Raw genomic sequence first — 18,044 nt, forward strand, 5'->3', positions numbered from 1 at the left:
AAATTAATTAATTAAAAAAAAATTCTAGCTGGTATGGTTGCCCCACTGCCCTCTCTGTTAAAGTGAGAGATTAGCAGATGTTTAAAAAGGTGTTAAAGACAGACCAGCAGGGACTTCCCTGGTGGCGCAGTGGTTAAGAATCCACCTGCCAATGCAGGGGACACGGGTTCAAGGTCTGGTCCGGGAAGACCCCACATGCCATAGAACAACTAAGCCCATGAGCCACAACTACTGAAGCCCGCGCGAATAGAGCCCTTGCTCCGCACAAGAGAAGCCACCTCAGTGAGAAGCCCGTGCACCACAGCGAAGAGTAGCCCCCGCTCGCCGTAACTAGAGAAAGCCGGCGGGCAGCAACGAAGACCCAATGTAGCCAAAAATAAATAAGTAAATTAATTAATTTAGAAAAAAAAAAGACAGACCAGCACCACATGGATACTTCCTCTTGGGCGTGATCAGACAAGTGAAGGTTAAAATGAAAAGGAAATCACATGCTTGCAAGGTGATGCAAAGTTATTTAAAACATTCTCTCTTCCACCTAAAATCGTTTTCCAAAAGACCTGAAATCATCTGGTAGACCTCCAAATTCCCTCTCTAGTCCCTTTTAATTCATTTTCATTTTAAAGCTAAAATTAGTATGTCTCACACTTTCTCCCTGAAGCATGGGGGTATGGGGAGCTGGCAGAAGGGTGAACTCAATCCTACAGATCTAGGAAGAGTGCTGCAGAGGGAGGTCTGCTCAGACCTCATGTGGCAGGTCTAAAATTCATGTTAAATTTGCATTCTACTCCATAATACATTTGGTGTTGGTTGTGTTATAAAAACTCTATTTTAAATTACATTCACCCTTAATTTTTTCTCAGTCTTTAAGGGTAATTGAAACTCCAGGAATATGTACCAGGTTTGTCCTGCAGTATTGTGTTCCTAGGTGGTTTTCGACCGCATCAAATACAATGTCTTTTTTTTTTTTTTTAATTAATTATTTATTTATTTTTATTTAGGCTGTGTTGGGTCTTCGTTTCTGTGCGAGGGCTTCTTCCAGTCATGGCAAGCGGGGGCCACTCTTCATCGCGGTGCGTGGGCCTCTCACTGTTGCGGCCTCTCTTGTTGCGGAGCACAGGCTCCAGATGCGCAGGCTCAGTAATTGCGGCTCACGGGCCCAGCCGCTCCGCGGCATGTGGCATCTTCCCGGACCAGGGGTCGAACCCATGTCCCCTGCATTGGCAGACAGATTCTAAACCAATGCGCCACCAGGGAAGCCCCAATGTCTTTTTTTTTTTTTGGCTGCACCATGCAGCTTGCGGGATCTTAGTTCCCTGACCAGGGGTCGAACCCGGGGCATGGCAGTGAAAGCACTTGGGTCCTAACCACTGGACCACCAGGGAATTTCCTACAGTGTCCCCTTTATTTAAAAAAAATTATAAAAATTTTAATAGTGCCCCTAATAATCCAGAAATAATTTCAACGATAAAATAACCTAGCCACTTACACAGTTTTAAAAAAGAAATCAGGGACTTCCCTGGTGGTCCAGTGGTTAAGAATCTGCCTTCCAATGCAGGGGACGTGGGTTCGATCCCTGGTCAGAGAACTGAGATCCCACATGCTGGGGCAACTAAGCCCATGCGCCACAACTAGAGAGAAGCCCGTGTGCCGTAAATAAATAAATAAATAAGCTAAGTGGGGGAATGCCCTGGCGGTCCAGTGGTTGGGACTTCATGCTTTCACTGCCAGAGGCCGTGGTCCAATCCTTGGTCAGAGAACTAAGATCCCGCAAGCCTCACGGCGCAGCCAAAAAAAATTAAATAAAAAAATAAAAATAATAAAAAAGAAGTGAGTTATAATGCCCTAACTATGACACAAGGGAGAAAATTTTTAAAGGAGGTAATTAATAAATTTACTTTCAATATGCAAATATTCACACACAACTCTGCCTAGATCCTAAAAGGAAGTAGTTACTATTTGCCCCAATTATAAATAAGTTTGGATTTAATGGAATCTTGTCGATGCTTTTTCTTTATGTCTGACGTTTTGAAATAAGATTCAGATCAATCTATTCATAGATATACATAGAAGCCCTATGAATGCAGACAGATGCTGAAGTGTTCCCTCAGTCACTCAACTATCACATGCAGCGTTGCCAATGGCAACACGGTTTTCTGAAATGATGAACCATTTTGTAAAATTCTGGATAAAACAAAGTGTATCCTCCTTTGATTTACCTAGAAGTTGCATTCCTGAAAAATTACGTGACCCACCTTCCAAAATCCTGTTTATATGTAAACTAGAGTGAAGATCTAGGTGCCGATAACCATAAACAGTTTTCGGCTGCGTGATGGTTGGGTGGGAAGTTTGATTCGAGCTGGTGCAGGACACAGGAAAGTTTTTATTAGGTCTCACGTGCTGTGGGACATCTAACATCTCTGGGATGTATCTATTAAATGCCAATCATTGGGACAACCAAGAATGACCCACAGTTTTCCCCCACACCCCCTCAGGGTGGGCGCCACCCACGCAGAGAACCCCGGGCATCCCCTTGGCTGCGTGGATCACCCTTTACCGTGACCCTGTTGGTGACTTTGAACACGTGCAGGGGACATGTGACCTGGAGATGCTGAGAAGCCCTGTGTCTTCCTTCTCCGCAGGGGCTGAAGATCAGTGTGCTCTGGACCCTGTACTATGGCATCCTCAGTGCTTTCGCGCCCGTGTACAGCTGGATCCTGGTGCTCCGGGGCCTGGTGGGCTTCGGGATCGGAGGGGTCCCCCAGTCGTAAGTAAAGACCCAGCTCTGGCCACCCAGCCAGGCAGCCAGTCAACTATGTTCATGGCCTCAGAGGGATGCAAAGATGGTACATACACTAGGGCTTCTGGTATCTAGGGGCTCTGATGGAGCCAGAGAATAGTGTCATTGTCAGTATTATAATGATTACCAACAGCAAAAGCAACACGGTAGCTGGAAGGTCGTAGATGTGAAATGATAATAAAGATAATAGAGCTAGCATTGATTGGACGTTTCTCTTTGACACAGCACAGGAGCCCCAGAAGATATTGGGGGGGGCGTGTTGAATTAGTGCAGTCTCCACTTTACAGCTGAGAAAACTGAGTCTCAGCGGGTAAAATCATTTGCCCAAGTCACACAGGCTGCAGGTGGAACTAAGAACCCGAGTCTGTCCGCCTGTAACATCTGTGCCCTTAACTACACTGCATGCTGCCTCTTACCCTCTTCTAACCGAACCAGGAGGCAGGGGATGGGGCTAATTATCTGTAAGTTATGTGTTATTTTGTTGTTGCTGTTGTTAAGATGCTGAGAGTAGTCAGACTTGTAGGAAGAAGTCACTGTCTCCTGGGAGATTGGGGAATCCTGAAGCAGAGATTGACAGGTGGTGGCAGGTGGGCCGAATCTGACCTGCTGACTGCGTCTCTAAATAAAGTTTTATTGGAACACAGCTGCACCATACATTTATGTATTATCTACGCCTGTTTTTATGCTACAGCAACAGAGTTGAGTAGTCTCAGTAGAGACTGTATGGCCTGCAAACCTGACATATTTACTATTCAGCCCTTCATAGAAAAAGTGTTTAGGAATTCTCTGGCGGTCCAGTGGTTAGGACTCTGCGCTTTCACTGCTGAGGGCCTGGGTTCCATCCCTAGTTGGGGAACTAAGATCCTGAAAGCGGCAGTGTGGCCAAAAAAAAAAAAAAAGTGTGTTGACCCCACTCTCAAGGATGATGATTAATAGCCAATGTTTAGTGTTTATTAAGGAGCAGGTGCTGTTCTAAACAGTTTGCCCAGATTGTCTCATTTAATCCCCCAAATTTCCCTATGAGGTAGATTCTATTATTAACCCCATTTTACAGATAAAGAAACTGAGGCACAGAGAGGTAAAGTAGCTTGCCCCAGGTGACACAGCTACAGGAGGCAGAGTTGGAATCTGAACCCACTCCCTCTAACTCCAGAGCCTGGGCTCTAACCATTGCATTTTACTGCCTTGCTATGAAGGATTAAAAGGATTTGGAAAGACCCAGAGGAGACTGGGGAAGATGTAGGATATCTCATAGGAAGGGAATTTCATGAAAAGAGGAAGCCGTAGCTGAGTCTGAGGAAGGCTAATGGTCCAGTTCAGGTAGCTTGTTAGGCTGAGATACATGAGAATTGAAAACTGAGATGGGACAGGCAGACCAGGGCAAGCTTATTAAAGGTCTTGAATGTCAGGCCAAAGGGATTGTCTATAGACAGTGGGGAGCCACTGAAAGTTCTTGAGCAGGAGAGGTACTTTAAAAGCATTAATCTGGCAGTGGTGGGTTGGACAGGTTGGAGGTAAGGCACCCTACTGCAATAATTGAGGAAAATTTTGCACAAGGACCAGGTGGTTTCTTTCTAGTTTATTCATTCATTCAACCAATATTTCTTGAGCTCCTGCTATGACGTGGTCCCGTGCTACGTGCTGGGGGTACAGCAGTGAGCCAAACAGGCACGGTCCCTGTTACAGGCTGGCATCCTGGGAAACAGACTGAGATAGAGATTTGTGTGCAAGAGGGGACCAGGATCAACACCTGTAAGGGAGTGAGAAAAACGGGGACAGGCAGAGGGAGAAGCTGAGTGGCAATGCGATTGTAACAGCTGATGGGGGCCTCAGCCGATCCTGTAGGGGTTCGGAAGCTGGGGTGGCCCTTTAGGGTTGTTCCAAATTGAGGCATGGGGGCTGGGCCTTTGTACCCTCACATCAGCCACCTTGGATGTGGGCTGTCCGCAAGGAGCAAACACGACCTTGGGGAAGTCAGCTATTTTTGGCCAAGGCATTTCCTGCAAGGGCCTCAATTCTGAGCTCTTAGCAGGCAGTACTCCTGGTCATTCCAGAGGGACCGTATGCCTCAGCCCTGAAGGGGGAATCCAGGCGATGCATCACAGCGTCCACTACAGTCCATTCCCTGGACCCTTTGGATGCGCTTGCATCGTATAATAAGTTCACCCCACCTGGGAACAGCTCCTCCAGGATTCTGGTTGGTCTTTTCCCTGAAAAGACTTATAAGAGGATGGCTAGCGAGACAACCTACAGTCCCTGCTATGGCTGCTGGCCTCATGACTACAACCGATGTCTACTATTCTCTGCCCTCTGCCACCCATTCTAGATTCTCCTCACCTTTGGCTAGTACTTCTGCTGATCTAGATGAGGTCCCTTGTTACCATGCCCTTCTCAGGTCATTGCTACCGCTTGTCCGTTTCACACCAAGATTGGGCAGGGAATTACCAAGAGATGTCCTGTGTATCACCTGGGTACCCAAGTAGATAACAGTAATCCTACCACCTCCTGATGCTTAGGATCAATTCCTGGGACAGAATGATGACTCTCTTTCATGGCCGCTCATTTTCTTGACACAAGGAACCCAAAGTTACTAGGTGATAGCTGTTGCTTAAAGTTATTGGGATTCTTGCTGCGTACCCTGGTGGAAGCATATTCTCTCTGGGAACCAGGACCTCTAGACCCACAGAGCCTAGGAGATGCAGAATGGAGGAAGCACAAATCCCCCCAAGTGGGTCACTGGGAATGATGGCATTGAAGGCCACTTGTACTTCGACTCTTAGATTTCCAGAACCATGTCTTCTTTCTACACAGCACCATGTAATAATCATTGATTTAAGGGTATATTGTGTCCTAGAAGATAGTGCCCCGTCCTCACAGGGTATCATCTCCAAGCTGACGCCTCCATGGCACCTACAAAAGGCTGCTCCATCACTCAGGCCAGCAGCTTCAGGGTGGCATGTCATGTGAAAGGACCAGTGGATTCCATGGTCATATACCCACTGCTGCACCTCCTTTGTTATACATTGGCTCCCTTGGTCCCATGCACTAGGGGATCCTGTGTCAATGGGTCAAATACTTGGAAAGCCCGCAGATAATAATGCTGCCTGAGACCCTGTGGGCAGGAAAGGCAAACCAATACCCAGAATATGTGCCATTTCCGGTCAAGATGAATCACTGCTTCTTCCCAAATGGAAGATGTCCAATGTAAAAAACTTGCCACCAAGTGACATGGGATGGTTCCATCCGGAGGGCTCCATGTTGGTCTCTGTTGCTGGCAGACTGGCTTTTTGGCAAGAGAAATGGCAAGATTGGCTCTGGTGGGTGAAGATTGGGGTGATGCACCACTGTAGCCCCTGCCCTCCGAGGGTCAACAGCTCAGCGATTGACTTCTTGAGCCTCTGGAGTGTCACGGTTTGGGGAGGCTGGGAGAAGTGATCTCAAAGGAGAATGCTAATACCGAAGCAGGGTGCTTGGATCATGGGCTCCAAAACCAGGCTACCCTGGCCCTGTCACATAATAGCTGTGCATCCTTAGGCAAGTCATTAAGCCTTTCTACACCTCAGTTTTCTCATCTCTAAAATGGGGATAATAACATACCTACCCCATGGGTCACTTAGAATGTTAAATGGCAACGCATGTGAAGTGCCCAGGACAGTGGCTAGCAGGCACTCAAAAAATGTCAGCACGCAGCTCGTCTGCTGAAGGCTTTGGTAAGAGGCTCAGGCATCAGTGAGATGGACTATGGACTCGGTGTATAATTATAGAAACAACAAATGTGGAGGAAAGGAGATGTGAGAACATGGACTTAACACAGGGACAAATCCAGACTGTCTGCCACTTAGAGGCTCTCAGTTCAACTCCGTCCTTCCCTCCCTTTTTCATTATTGATCCTCCAGGGCTGTGCAGAGTAGGTATTTGACATGGACTCCTGGATCTGGGATGAGCTTAAAAACCACTGGAGCTTAAAGCAGAGGCCATTAAGCCAAGCCCATTAATCTGGGCTGGCAGGGGCTTGTGGCCAATGTGCTCCACTTCCGGCCTGACTCCACGAATTCCTGTAGTTATAGCCACTGTCCCATTCATTCATGAGCCATTCATTGACTAGGGGGCCATTTTCCCCTCATGCTGGAAGGAATGAGCTCACAGAGGTACACATTAAATTCCTTTCCCAGGGATGCTTGGGGAGATGGCAACAGAACCAGCCTCCAAACAGCCCCCTGGATTTTCTTTCCATATGAAGAAAGGGAAAGGAACCAGGGATTCAGAATGTCCACAGTGATTCTTTTTCAAGATGGTGCCATGAGAAATGCTCTTTTCTACGTCCTCTTCTTCCACATTTTCTGGAAGTGACATAAAAGGTATAAGAAATAAATCTTGAAGAGTGCTGGAAAGCAAGAAAAAGGTGCTATCAGCAGAACAGAAATTTTGAGGAACCTCTGGAAGACTGTAAGCAGATGGGATTCCAAAGGCAGAATAACTAGAGGAGAGGAAAAAAAAACATCCCCTAAAACTGCAAAGGGAAGAGATCTTCAGGCAGACAGGACAGGACACCAGGGAAATAAAATTAAGGACACAGAGCAGCTGGAAGGGCCTTTAACCCCTTACCTGATGTCGTGAGGGTTCTGAGCTTGCCTACCTGCTCCCTTCCCCCACCCCCCAAATGTCATGCCTCCCCATTTAGCTGTTCATTTACTTAATGCTGCTATAGCCCTTCTGTCTGTTTATTGAGCTATTACTGCATTCCAGGCACATGACCATTTTAAACCCACAAAACCTTAAGACGTAGATATGATTACCTCCATTTTACAGGTAAGAAAACTGAGGCTTTAAAGCAGTAACATGTGTAAGGTCACACGGTTAGTAAAAGGAGGGCAAATAAAAACCACGAACAAAATTACGGAAAAGAGACTTCCCTGGTGGTCCAGTGGTTAAGACTCAGCACTTCCATTGCAGGGGGCACGGGTTTGATCCCTGGTTGGGGAACTAAGATCCCACATGCTGGGTGGCGAGGCCCCAAAAAAAAAAAATTACAGAAGAAATATTTAGCCACCCCAAGAGACTCACTGGTTCCCCAGCACTTTCATGCCAGCTATTTACATAAAAATAATCATGTCTTAATTATGCAAAGCTCTTATCTAGTTATAAAAATGGCTCCCCTAAGTTCATTATTTGGAAACATTTAGTCGGAAGATATTTTTGTGTAAGTAAATGTAACTAAGAGTTTCCATTCATTCAGAAGGACTTTACCCAGTTGTGCCACCTCACTAAACCAAGTGAATAAGATTTTGCTATATAATTGTTAAAAGCTCAACAATCAGAAGTCCTTATAATGTGCTCAAATTTTTAGTGTAAATACAAATTATATTATTAAAAATTTTTAATTGAAAAAATGTTTTTCTTTCAGTTTTATTGAGATGGAATTGACATACAGCACTGTATGAGTTTAAGGTGTACAGTGTAATGACATATATCTTGCAAATGATTAACACAGTAAGTTTAGCTAACATCCACCAATTCATATAGAAATTATATTGTTAATAAGGAGCCCATCCCTCTGACCTAATTTTTGCCTTTCTAACTCCTCCTCTCCCTTTATTTCTTCTTTCTTTTCTCTCTTCCCTCAAAGTAGGTGTTCACATTGGTCCTTGGTGATAACAACAATAACATTAGTAGTGATGGTGATAATAATAATGTCATTGGAGTGCTTGCCAGGTGCGGGGCCCATGCTGAGCTCTCTCTTCACACTACCTCTTCTTGTCCATTGGACAACCCTACTATCCCCATTTTACAGCTGAGAAAACTGAGGCTCAGAGATCCTGAGGGATTTGCTTAAGGTCAGATGGTTTTTAAGTGGAATGTAGAGTTACCTTTTGCTTTGTAACAAACCACCCCAACACTTATGGCTTAAAATGATAACAATTTATTTAACTCATGATACTGCAGTTTGGCCATTTGCTTTTTCTGGTCTCTTCAGGGCTTTTACTCTTGTGTCTTTTGTCTGCTGGTGAGTTGGATGGGGACTGGCTAGGCTAGTATGGCCACAGCTGACTCACCTCTGCTCCACAAGTCTCTCACCTGCCTTCCCCTTTGGTAACCATAAGTTTCTTTTCTATGTCTCTGAGTCTGTTTTTGTTTTATATATAAGTTCATTTGCACCTTTTTTTTAGATGCCACATATAAGCGATATCATATGATATTTGTCTTTCTCTGTCTGACTCATTTCACTTAGTATGGTAATCTCTAGGTCCATCCATGCTGCTGTAAATGGCATTGTTTCATTCTTTTTTATGACTGAGTAATATTCTGTTGTATAAATATACCACATCTTTATCCATTCCTCTGTTGGTGGACATTTAGGTTGCTTCCATGTCTTGGCTATTGTAAATAGTGCTACAATGAACATTGGAGTGTATGTATCTTTTTGGATTATGGTTTTCTCTGGGTATATGCCCAGGAGTGTGATTGCAGGATCATAGGGTACCTCTATTTTTAGTTTTTTAAGGAACCTCCATACTATTCTCCATAGTGGCTGTACCAACTTACATTCCCACAAGAAGGAAGAGACTTTAATCCAAGCAAAAGAGTTAAATGTAACTTTATCATTACAAACAATACACTTTTGTTTTAGAAAATGCAAATAGGCACCAAAAAATAATAATCACCTCTAATTGCACATACTGCCTCACAAAAAATATACAAGACACAAGTTGGCACCAGGGCAGATGGTTTATTATTTCCAGTAGAGGGTGCTGTGTATTTCAGCAGAAATGGCACTTACCTTTGAGATGGAAGCCTGCCCTACCTGGCATCCTACGAGTGAGTGTTTTAGCCGCTCTTAAAGATGAATACCCCAGGTAGCTGCCCACCTGTTCTGCCTTGAGACCTGTCTCAGAAGTTGCTTCAGATTGGTGTCTAGAATGAGCTTGCTCACAGATCTGTCCTTGGCGCTGCTCTTTCCCCCAAAGACCAAGCAGAAATGCCAGACGGAGATCACAGGTCATTTCCTTCCCAGGCATGTGATCCAAATGGCAAATCTCTAACTGCCAAGTGCTGTAAATGCGATTATTTGCAGTGGGGATTTATTTGTGCCCGTATCAGCTGCTTCTTGGCATTGCTAATTTCATTGCTTATTCTTCAACTCTTCAATGTGATTGTAATAATCCCCATACTTTGGATGAAGCTCAAGCTGCTCTTTCTCATCATGAACTGCTGTAAATAATGGCCAAATGTGGGGCACAACAATTACAGGAAAAGATGTTCCTTGTGGCATAGGTTGCAAAAACAAGAACTTGAAAATGATCTAAGTATTAATTAATAGGGTCACGGCTGTTAAAAAATAATCTGGTAGCTCTACATAGATTACTATGGAAAGATTTCCAGACTGTCTTATCAGGAGCAGATCCTGACACAGAAATTCAAAAGCAAGGAGTTTCCTCTGGGCGACACTGCAACACATTCTCCAAATTGTCCCGTTCGAGGGACGAGGCAACTGTCATTTGTTAAGAGCTGCTCCTGGGAAGTTTAAATTCCTTGGCACTTCTGGTCTGCCACACGGGTTGGCAAAGCAAGCTTTAATGACCAGAGAAAGCACTCAGGGAAGAGGTGCGAGTGCTGGCAATTGGAAGTTGGACTGGCATAGCCAGAAGTGGTAAGAATCGGGGCATTTGTATGGGTGGAGCACCGGCAGTATGCTGCATGTGTGAGAAGAAGGGAAGGAAGGAAGGGAGGGAGGGAAGGAAGGAGGGGAAGGAAGGAAGGGAGGGAGGGAGGGGAAGGGAAGGGAAAAAAAGAGAAAGATACTATGTTGCTTAAATTTATTATTACTGTTATTATTATATAATTAATTCTAGCATATATTCCCCATACTGTACATTTCATCCCTGTGACTCATTTATTTGCAGCTCGAGTTTGTGCCTCTTCACGTCCTTCACCTAATTCTCTCCTCGCCTCCCCTCCCCACGGCCCCAGGAACCACCTGTCTATTCTCTGTACTGTATCTGTGACTCTGTTTCTGTCTTGTTATGTTTGTTCATTTGTTTTGGTTTTTAGATTCCACATGTGAGTGAAATCATACAGCATTTGTCTTTCTCTGTCTGACTTATTTCTCTTAGCATAATACCCTCTAGGTTCATCCATGTTGTCGCAAATGGCAAGATTTCATTCTTTTTTGTGGAGAAAATTACAAAAATGGAAATTTAAAGGTTAGAAAGAATCCTAAAGTGTTGGACTGGTATTGAAAGTATCAGTATGAACTCATTGTTTTCTATTGTGTATATATATATATTGATATAAATGCCACATCTTCTTTATCCATTTATCTGTTGATGGACACTTAAGTTGCTTCCACATCTTGGCTACTGTAAATAATGCTGCAATGAACATAGGGGTGTATGTGTCTTTTCGAATTAGTGTTTTCATTTTCTTCAGATTAATACCCAGGAGTGGAATTGCTGGCATGTGGTAGTTCTATTTTTAATTTTTTGAGACACCTCCATACTGTTTTCCATAGTGGCTGCACCAATTTACATTCCCACCAACAGCGCACGAGGGTTCTCTTTTCCCTACATCCTTGCCAACGCTTGTTATTTGTTGTCTTTTTGATGATAGCCATTCTGACAGGTGTGAGGTGATAGCTCATTGCGGTTTTGATTTGCATTTCCCTGATGATTTGTGATGTTGAACGTCTTTTCATGCACCTGTTGCCATCCGTTATGTCTTCTTTGGAAAAATGTCTATTCAGTTTTAAATTTATATATTCATTTACATAGAAAAGGGGCTGGAAGGTTGCAAAGCAAACTGCTATTAGTCATGGCTTTGGGGAAGGGGAATGGAAACGGGTGAGGAGGAAGAGGAAGATTCATCATACACTCTGTATTCTTGCATACTGCTAAATTATTTACAATGAGAATGCGTTCATGTACTAATTCTGTGCCTAAAAAAGAAAAGAAGACTACATGTTGTAAGTTCATTATAAAAACAAATCCTTGACATCTAAGGACAGGATTAGCTTTGCCCTTAGAATATGCTACTGCACATTTTTTTCATGGTTAGTAATTTGATTTTAGTTTGGTGGGGAAAATGTAAATATGCTTCTTATTTTATTATCAGTATTGATGTTTTTAAAATAATATAAGCACACCATTTGGAGAATAGAATAAAATTTCAAAGTCATTCATGGTAATCACTGTAATCTTTTACAACCACTGCAATTGGTCTCCATTCTCAGAGCTGAGTGAATGAAATTCCTCATGGTTTTTGTTGAGAGAGGCACTTGTAGGACTATAAATTGGAACAACTTTTTTAGGAACCACTTTGGTGATATATATCAAAAGCCTTAAAATGTGTACCCTTTGACTCAAATTCTTTTACAGGAATCTACCCTAAGGAAACCACATTCAAACAAAGATTTAAGACGAAAGATGCTTATTGAAGTATTATTTATGATTGTGAAACCACCCAAATAGGGAAGCAAGTGATGGGCTGCATAATATAGACAGACCTAGGTTAAAATTTTGACTCTTCTACCTACCAACTTACTAGCTACGTGATCCTGGTCAAATAACAACTTATCTGACACAGATATAAAGATGAAAATAGGGATTAAAGATACACACACACGATGGGAATTATAATTACCTACCCCATTGACTTGCAGCATTTATTGAGTGAGATAATTCATGTACAATATCTAGAAGAATGTTTGGGCACATAGTAGATCCTCAATAAAAGGTAGCTATTATTGAGGAAAATATGGTTCATGAATATGATAGAATATATGTGTGTAAGAGGATTTAAAATGGCATGGAAATACTATTTATAAAGTCAATAAAAATAGGGTTCAAAATTCTTGAATATGATCTCAGATAGGGGTTCAAACAGAGAGACAGAGAGAGATGAAGAAAAGAGAGAGAGAAAGAGAGAGACAGAACACCAAAACAGAGAGAGGATTTACTAAAACGCACTGCGAAGTAAGACTAAATGACAATGACTTTTTCTCCATGCTTTTCTCTACATAGAGTATATCTGAACTACTAAAGCCCTAGCTATCCCTCTGAGGCTCCTGAGAATTCTCCCTTCTCTGGACAGAGGCATCTTTTATCATAACCCCAAGAAAGACTTTTACCAGTGATAGAACTATTTCTAAATCTTAATGGTATTGCTGAGGCCAACATTTAAAAAGATAGATGCTTTGCAGGGAAAGGTGTCATGGGTTGGGTTTCAAAGAAGCAGACAGACTGAGGCAGAGATTTTTGTACAGGTAATTTATTCAGGGAATGCTCTATGGAGGAGCCTGTAAAAGAGGGAAAGAGGCAAGAAAGGTGAAGGGAAGAAATTAAGCAAGGATATGGTTTCAGGTGACATCTAGACTCAGCTTGATCCCATAGGGAGTTCTGGAGTATTCATTGTCTCATAGGGTCTGTCCCACCTTGAGGCAGGGAATGAGCCTTTTGTACCCAACACTAGTCTTCAGCCTGCCCTGGAGAGAAAGGGCATAACTCCCAGATATCTCTGGGGTGAGGCAACTCCAATTACTCAAAAGCAAGCCTAAGAGAGGGTTGCAGGTAGGAGCTGTTAGAAGCAGCATCTGGTAGGTGGGCCCCATGATCTAGTAAAGAGATCCCAGGAGATCTAGATGCACATCTGCCTCAAAAGGGTTAATGGAAATAAGCCTCCCTCTACCCCTCCTCCCTTATGAGGAGCCAAGAGAGTAAGTAACATGAGGTCATCTAGCAGCTCGGTTGTCTGGCTTAGGTGGGAGATGAGGGGAAAGAGAAGGGCTTATCTTCCTAGCACAGTGGAAGGGAGCATGGGGAGTAGTTTAGAAGTTTCCTTTTCTTCCAAGCGTGCCCATTAGCTGAGCAAGTGAAAGGGAAGGGAGGAGGATGTGGAGGTAGATGGAGGAGGCAGCCAATATGGTTGGGACATTGGTTACATTGAGTAAACAAGTGAATTGATTGAGCAGATGAGAAATATTTTGAGGATAATGAGACAGGGAATTCTCAATGTTGGAAAAGAAAATTACAAAAATGGAAATTTAAAGGTTAGAAAGAATCCTAAAGTGTTGGACTGGTATTGAAAGTATCAGTATGAACTCATTGCTTTTAAAAATACATATACACAGATAGATATAGAAATAGATATAGATGTATGGTGTGCATGTGGGAAGAGAGAGAGAGCGAGAAATAGAGACACCCAGAGAAAGGATGGATGAATAGATGATAGATAGATAGATAGATAGATAAATAGATGGTAGATCTCTTAGCTGTGTCCACTGGGAGGGTCTAGAAGCAATGGAAACCCTCATAGCATGAGCACACTGAGCACTCAGATCTTGGTTTCTAAACACCATCCTCTGCCAAAAGGAACCAGGACTTCTTAGAAAAATGACTGACCCCATGGTTGGGGCAAAGAAAGTACTAGATGAGCCTGGACATCTTTTTGTACAAGAAAGTAAGAAAGAGCTCAAGGAATGATGGAGACATGTCAAAAAGACATAGGAATCAGCTTGAAAGGGCTTCCACTGACCAGATCTGGGACAGTCTGAGCATCAAAATAATAAAGGCAGTAATGGATTACAACCCATTGAATAAAACAGGAATCCACAAGTCCATACTGATGAAATGAATGGATAGGCGGGTAGGTAGATAGATAGATGGATGAGGCAGGAGAAAAGAAAGCTCTTCCTTACAGTAGAATAGAATGTCAACCAATAAATGTAGAAGGAGTTATGGAAATAATAAATACAACTTGTCATCATAGTGGTGGTTGATTCAGGCAGAAATAGTCAAAAGATGGAATGCTAAAGCTGGTGAGTAGAGGTTCTATGGGGAGCAGGATATTGACATAATCTCTGAATGTTCCCCCATAAAGTACTTCTTAATCACAAATGGAAAATTGATAACTTTAGGATGGAAATATCTATCAGAAAACTTGACCTGGTCATGAAAGTTAATATCACCAATGATGGGACTACTTGACGTCATGTCCCCAGTGTGAGGCACTGGGAAGAGTTCAGCATCATTTCTGTGAGGTTCTTGCCAAGAAGACATGGGCTGAGTCTAGTCACAAGGAGACATCAGATGGACCCGGGATGAGGGGCCTCCTGCCATATGAAAGGCCTCTACTCCAAGACTATTCAGGACTTGAGTGATAGGGAAAATCTAAGGAACGGTTCTAGATTGAAGTTGCCCATCATCCCACCACTCTTTTTTCACCTACATTTACTGGGTTTGGGGGAATGCTCAATGATAGTAGGTACTAAATTTGAGAATCATATGGGGTGGCGGGGGGAAGTTGGTTAAAAATGCTGATGCCAGGACCCCACCCCTGAGAGTCTGTTTCTGAAGGTCTGGTATGGACCCTGGGGATCTGCGTATTTAGCCATCATCCCCAGAAATCCTGATCTAAGTGGTCCACAGACCACCCTTGGAGGAAAGTTGGCCGAGAAATTCAGAAAACCATAGCAATCTTCCCACTCAGTCCCGACCTTAACGCCCTCTCTGTCTTTTGCATTCCCAGGGTGACGCTCTATGCTGAGTTCCTTCCCATGAAAGCCAGAGCTAAGTGTATTTTGCTGATTGAGGTAAGGAGGATGGTCTGGGATTCTGGATATTACTCAGTCTCTGAGCAGGAGATTCCCAGGTGTCTTGAGCCATAGGAGAAGGAAAAGGAGTTTAAGAAAAATATAACAGATCCATTATGCAAGGATTTAAATGGATCATTTATGTTGATTTCAACATGGTTGTTTTGCAATATAGATAAATTCTTCCATTGACAAGAAATTCAATCTACCATCCCTGAAAAAAAATGGTAGCCGGCAGGTAGTATGTCCTTCCTGAACTAGAAATGACTTTTATCTGAAAGTTGGTGCTGAACATTGTAGCTTGAGTGGACCAAACTCCTGCCCCTGCACTAGATTGACTCGTGTCTTGTGTGAGATCGCCATTCATGGCCACATCTGTGGCGAGTAGACTGCCTTAAAACTCTCTTGGACCATCCAGTCCCTCTCAAGCCCTCCCTCTGCCAGGGTCCTGTGACCCATTTTCCAACCATGATCTGGAAGATCTCAGGGCAAATACACAGCTGCCCAACAGCCCTCCTCCATGCAGTGGCAGTATTATTTGTCCCTGCTGGACACTGAGGTCCACAGTCACAACTGTCCCTAATCACCATGATTACATGACAGTATTGATCACACTGACCCCACAGCCCAACTTAACCATCCTGACTGTGTCTACCCCTGACCAATGAGGGTGGTAGTCAGCTGGTCCACACTGGTGTGGATGAACCAGTTTAAATATTGAAATGCATCTGCCAGCTGATCCTGAACCCTGACTGGCCCTCATTGCCTGACACCCTGTCCTTTCTAAGGACTCCCTAGAACTCCCCATGATGCAGCAACTAAAGTCTGGTGAGGGTTGGGGGAGGTGTGTGACCAGGGTTCATTCTGATTGGCCAATACTGTATGGTGTCCACTCTTTGGTCAGTGCTATAAATTGTTAGCCATTTTGACTGTCCCTCTGGTTGTTAGCAATTGAAATGGACTGTGGTTACTTTAAGCAAAAGGGGATTTAGGAAGGCTCTTGGGGGCTCCCAGATGGAGAAGATGAAGGACGATGTTTTGGAACGGACAATAGTTGTAGACTCAAGGTTGCAGCAGGAAACAACATACATTAGGATAATTTGAAGAGGGTTTCTTTTCTTTTTTTTTCTTAATTTAATTTTATTTTTTATACACCAGGTTCTTGTTAGTTATCTATTTTATACATGTTGGTGTATAATATGTCAATCCCAATCTCCCCATTCATCCCCCCACCACCACCCCTGCTTTCCCCCCTTGGTGTCCATACGTTTGTTCTCTATATCTCTGTCTCTATTTCTGCCTTGCAAACCGGTTCATCTGTAGCATTTTTCTAGATTTCACATGTATGCGTTAATATATGATATTTGTTTTTCTCTTTCTGAGTTACTTCACTCTGTATGACAGTCTCTAGGTCCATCCTCATTTCTACAAATGACCCAATTTTGTTCCTCTTTATGGCTGAGTAATATTCCATTGTATATATGTGACACATCTTCTTTATCCATTTGTCTGTCGATGGGCATTTAGGTTGCTTCCAGGACCTGGCTATTGTAAATAGTGCTGCAATGAACATTGGGGTGCATGTGTCTTTTTGAATTACGGTTTTCTCTGGGTATATGCCCAGGAGTGGGATTGCTGGGTCATATGGTAGTTCTATTTTTAGTTTTTTAAGGAACCTCCATATTGTTCTCCATAGTGGCTGTATCAATTTCCATTCCCAACAACAGTCAAGAGGGTTCCCTTTTCTCCACACCGTCTCCAGCATTTGTTGTTTGTACATTTTCTGATGATGCCCGTTCTAACCAGTGTGAGGTGATACCTCATTGTAGTTTTGATTTGCATTTCTCTAATAATTAGTGATGTTGAGCAGCTTTTCATGTGCCTCTTGGCCATCTGTATGTCTTCTTTGGAGAAGTGTCTATTTAGGTCTTCTGCCCATTTTTTGATTGGGTTGGTTGTTTTTTTTAATATTGAGCTGCATGAGCTGTTTATATATTTTGGAGATTAATCCTTTGTCCGTTGATTTGTTTGCAAATATTTTCTTCCATTCTGAGGGTTGTCTTTTCGTCTTGTTTATAGTTTCCTTTGCGGTTTATAGTTTGCTTTTGCTTAAAAGCAAAAGCTTTTAAGTTTCATGAGGTCCCATTTGTTTATTTTTGTTTTTATTTCCATTATTCTAGGAGGTGGGTCAAAAAAGATCTTGCTGTGATTTATGTTTTCCTCTAGGAGTTTTATAGTGTCCAGTCTTACATTTAGGTGTTTAATCCATTTGAGTTTATTTTTGTGTATGGTGTTAGGGAGTGTTCTAATTTCATTCTTTTACATGTAGCTGTCCAGTTTTCCCAGCACCACTTATTGAAGAGACTGTCTTTTCTCCATTGTACATCCTTGCCTCCTTTGTCATAGATTAGTTAACCATAGGTGCGTGGCTTTATCTCAGGGTTTTCTATCCTGTTCCATTGATCTATATTTCTGTTTTTGTGCCAGTACCATATTGTCTTGATGAGTGTAGCTTTGTAGTATAGTCTGAAGTCAGGGAGTCTGATTCCTCCAGCTCCATTTTTTTCCCTCAAGATTGCTTTGGCTGAAGAGGGTTTCATAAAGGGACTATTTATAAGGTCCCTGAAGGGGCAAAGGGAGAGAGTAATTAGCAGCCCAGAGAGA

At 43.0% G+C, this 18,044-nt stretch overlaps 1 protein-coding gene across 4 annotated transcripts in view; it reads left to right on the forward strand.

Moving 5' to 3' along the window:
* Positions 1-18,044, forward strand: part of SVOP (SV2 related protein) — an 86,734-nt gene that overhangs the window by 34,429 nt on the left and 34,261 nt on the right. For all 4 annotated transcript variants that reach the window (XR_009497141.1, XM_059893559.1, XM_059893558.1 and 1 more), the window contains exons 6-7: positions 2,640-2,764; positions 15,317-15,380. Coding sequence is in view for 3 of the 4 variants with exons in the window: in XM_059893559.1 (XP_059749542.1) it covers positions 2,640-2,764; positions 15,317-15,380 (189 nt within the window). In the remaining variant the exon portion in view is untranslated. The remainder of the gene's footprint in view (positions 1-2,639; positions 2,765-15,316; positions 15,381-18,044) is intronic.

This window comes from Balaenoptera ricei, chromosome 14 (assembly GCF_028023285.1).
Source record: "Balaenoptera ricei isolate mBalRic1 chromosome 14, mBalRic1.hap2, whole genome shotgun sequence".
NCBI lineage: Eukaryota > Metazoa > Chordata > Mammalia > Artiodactyla > Balaenopteridae > Balaenoptera > Balaenoptera ricei.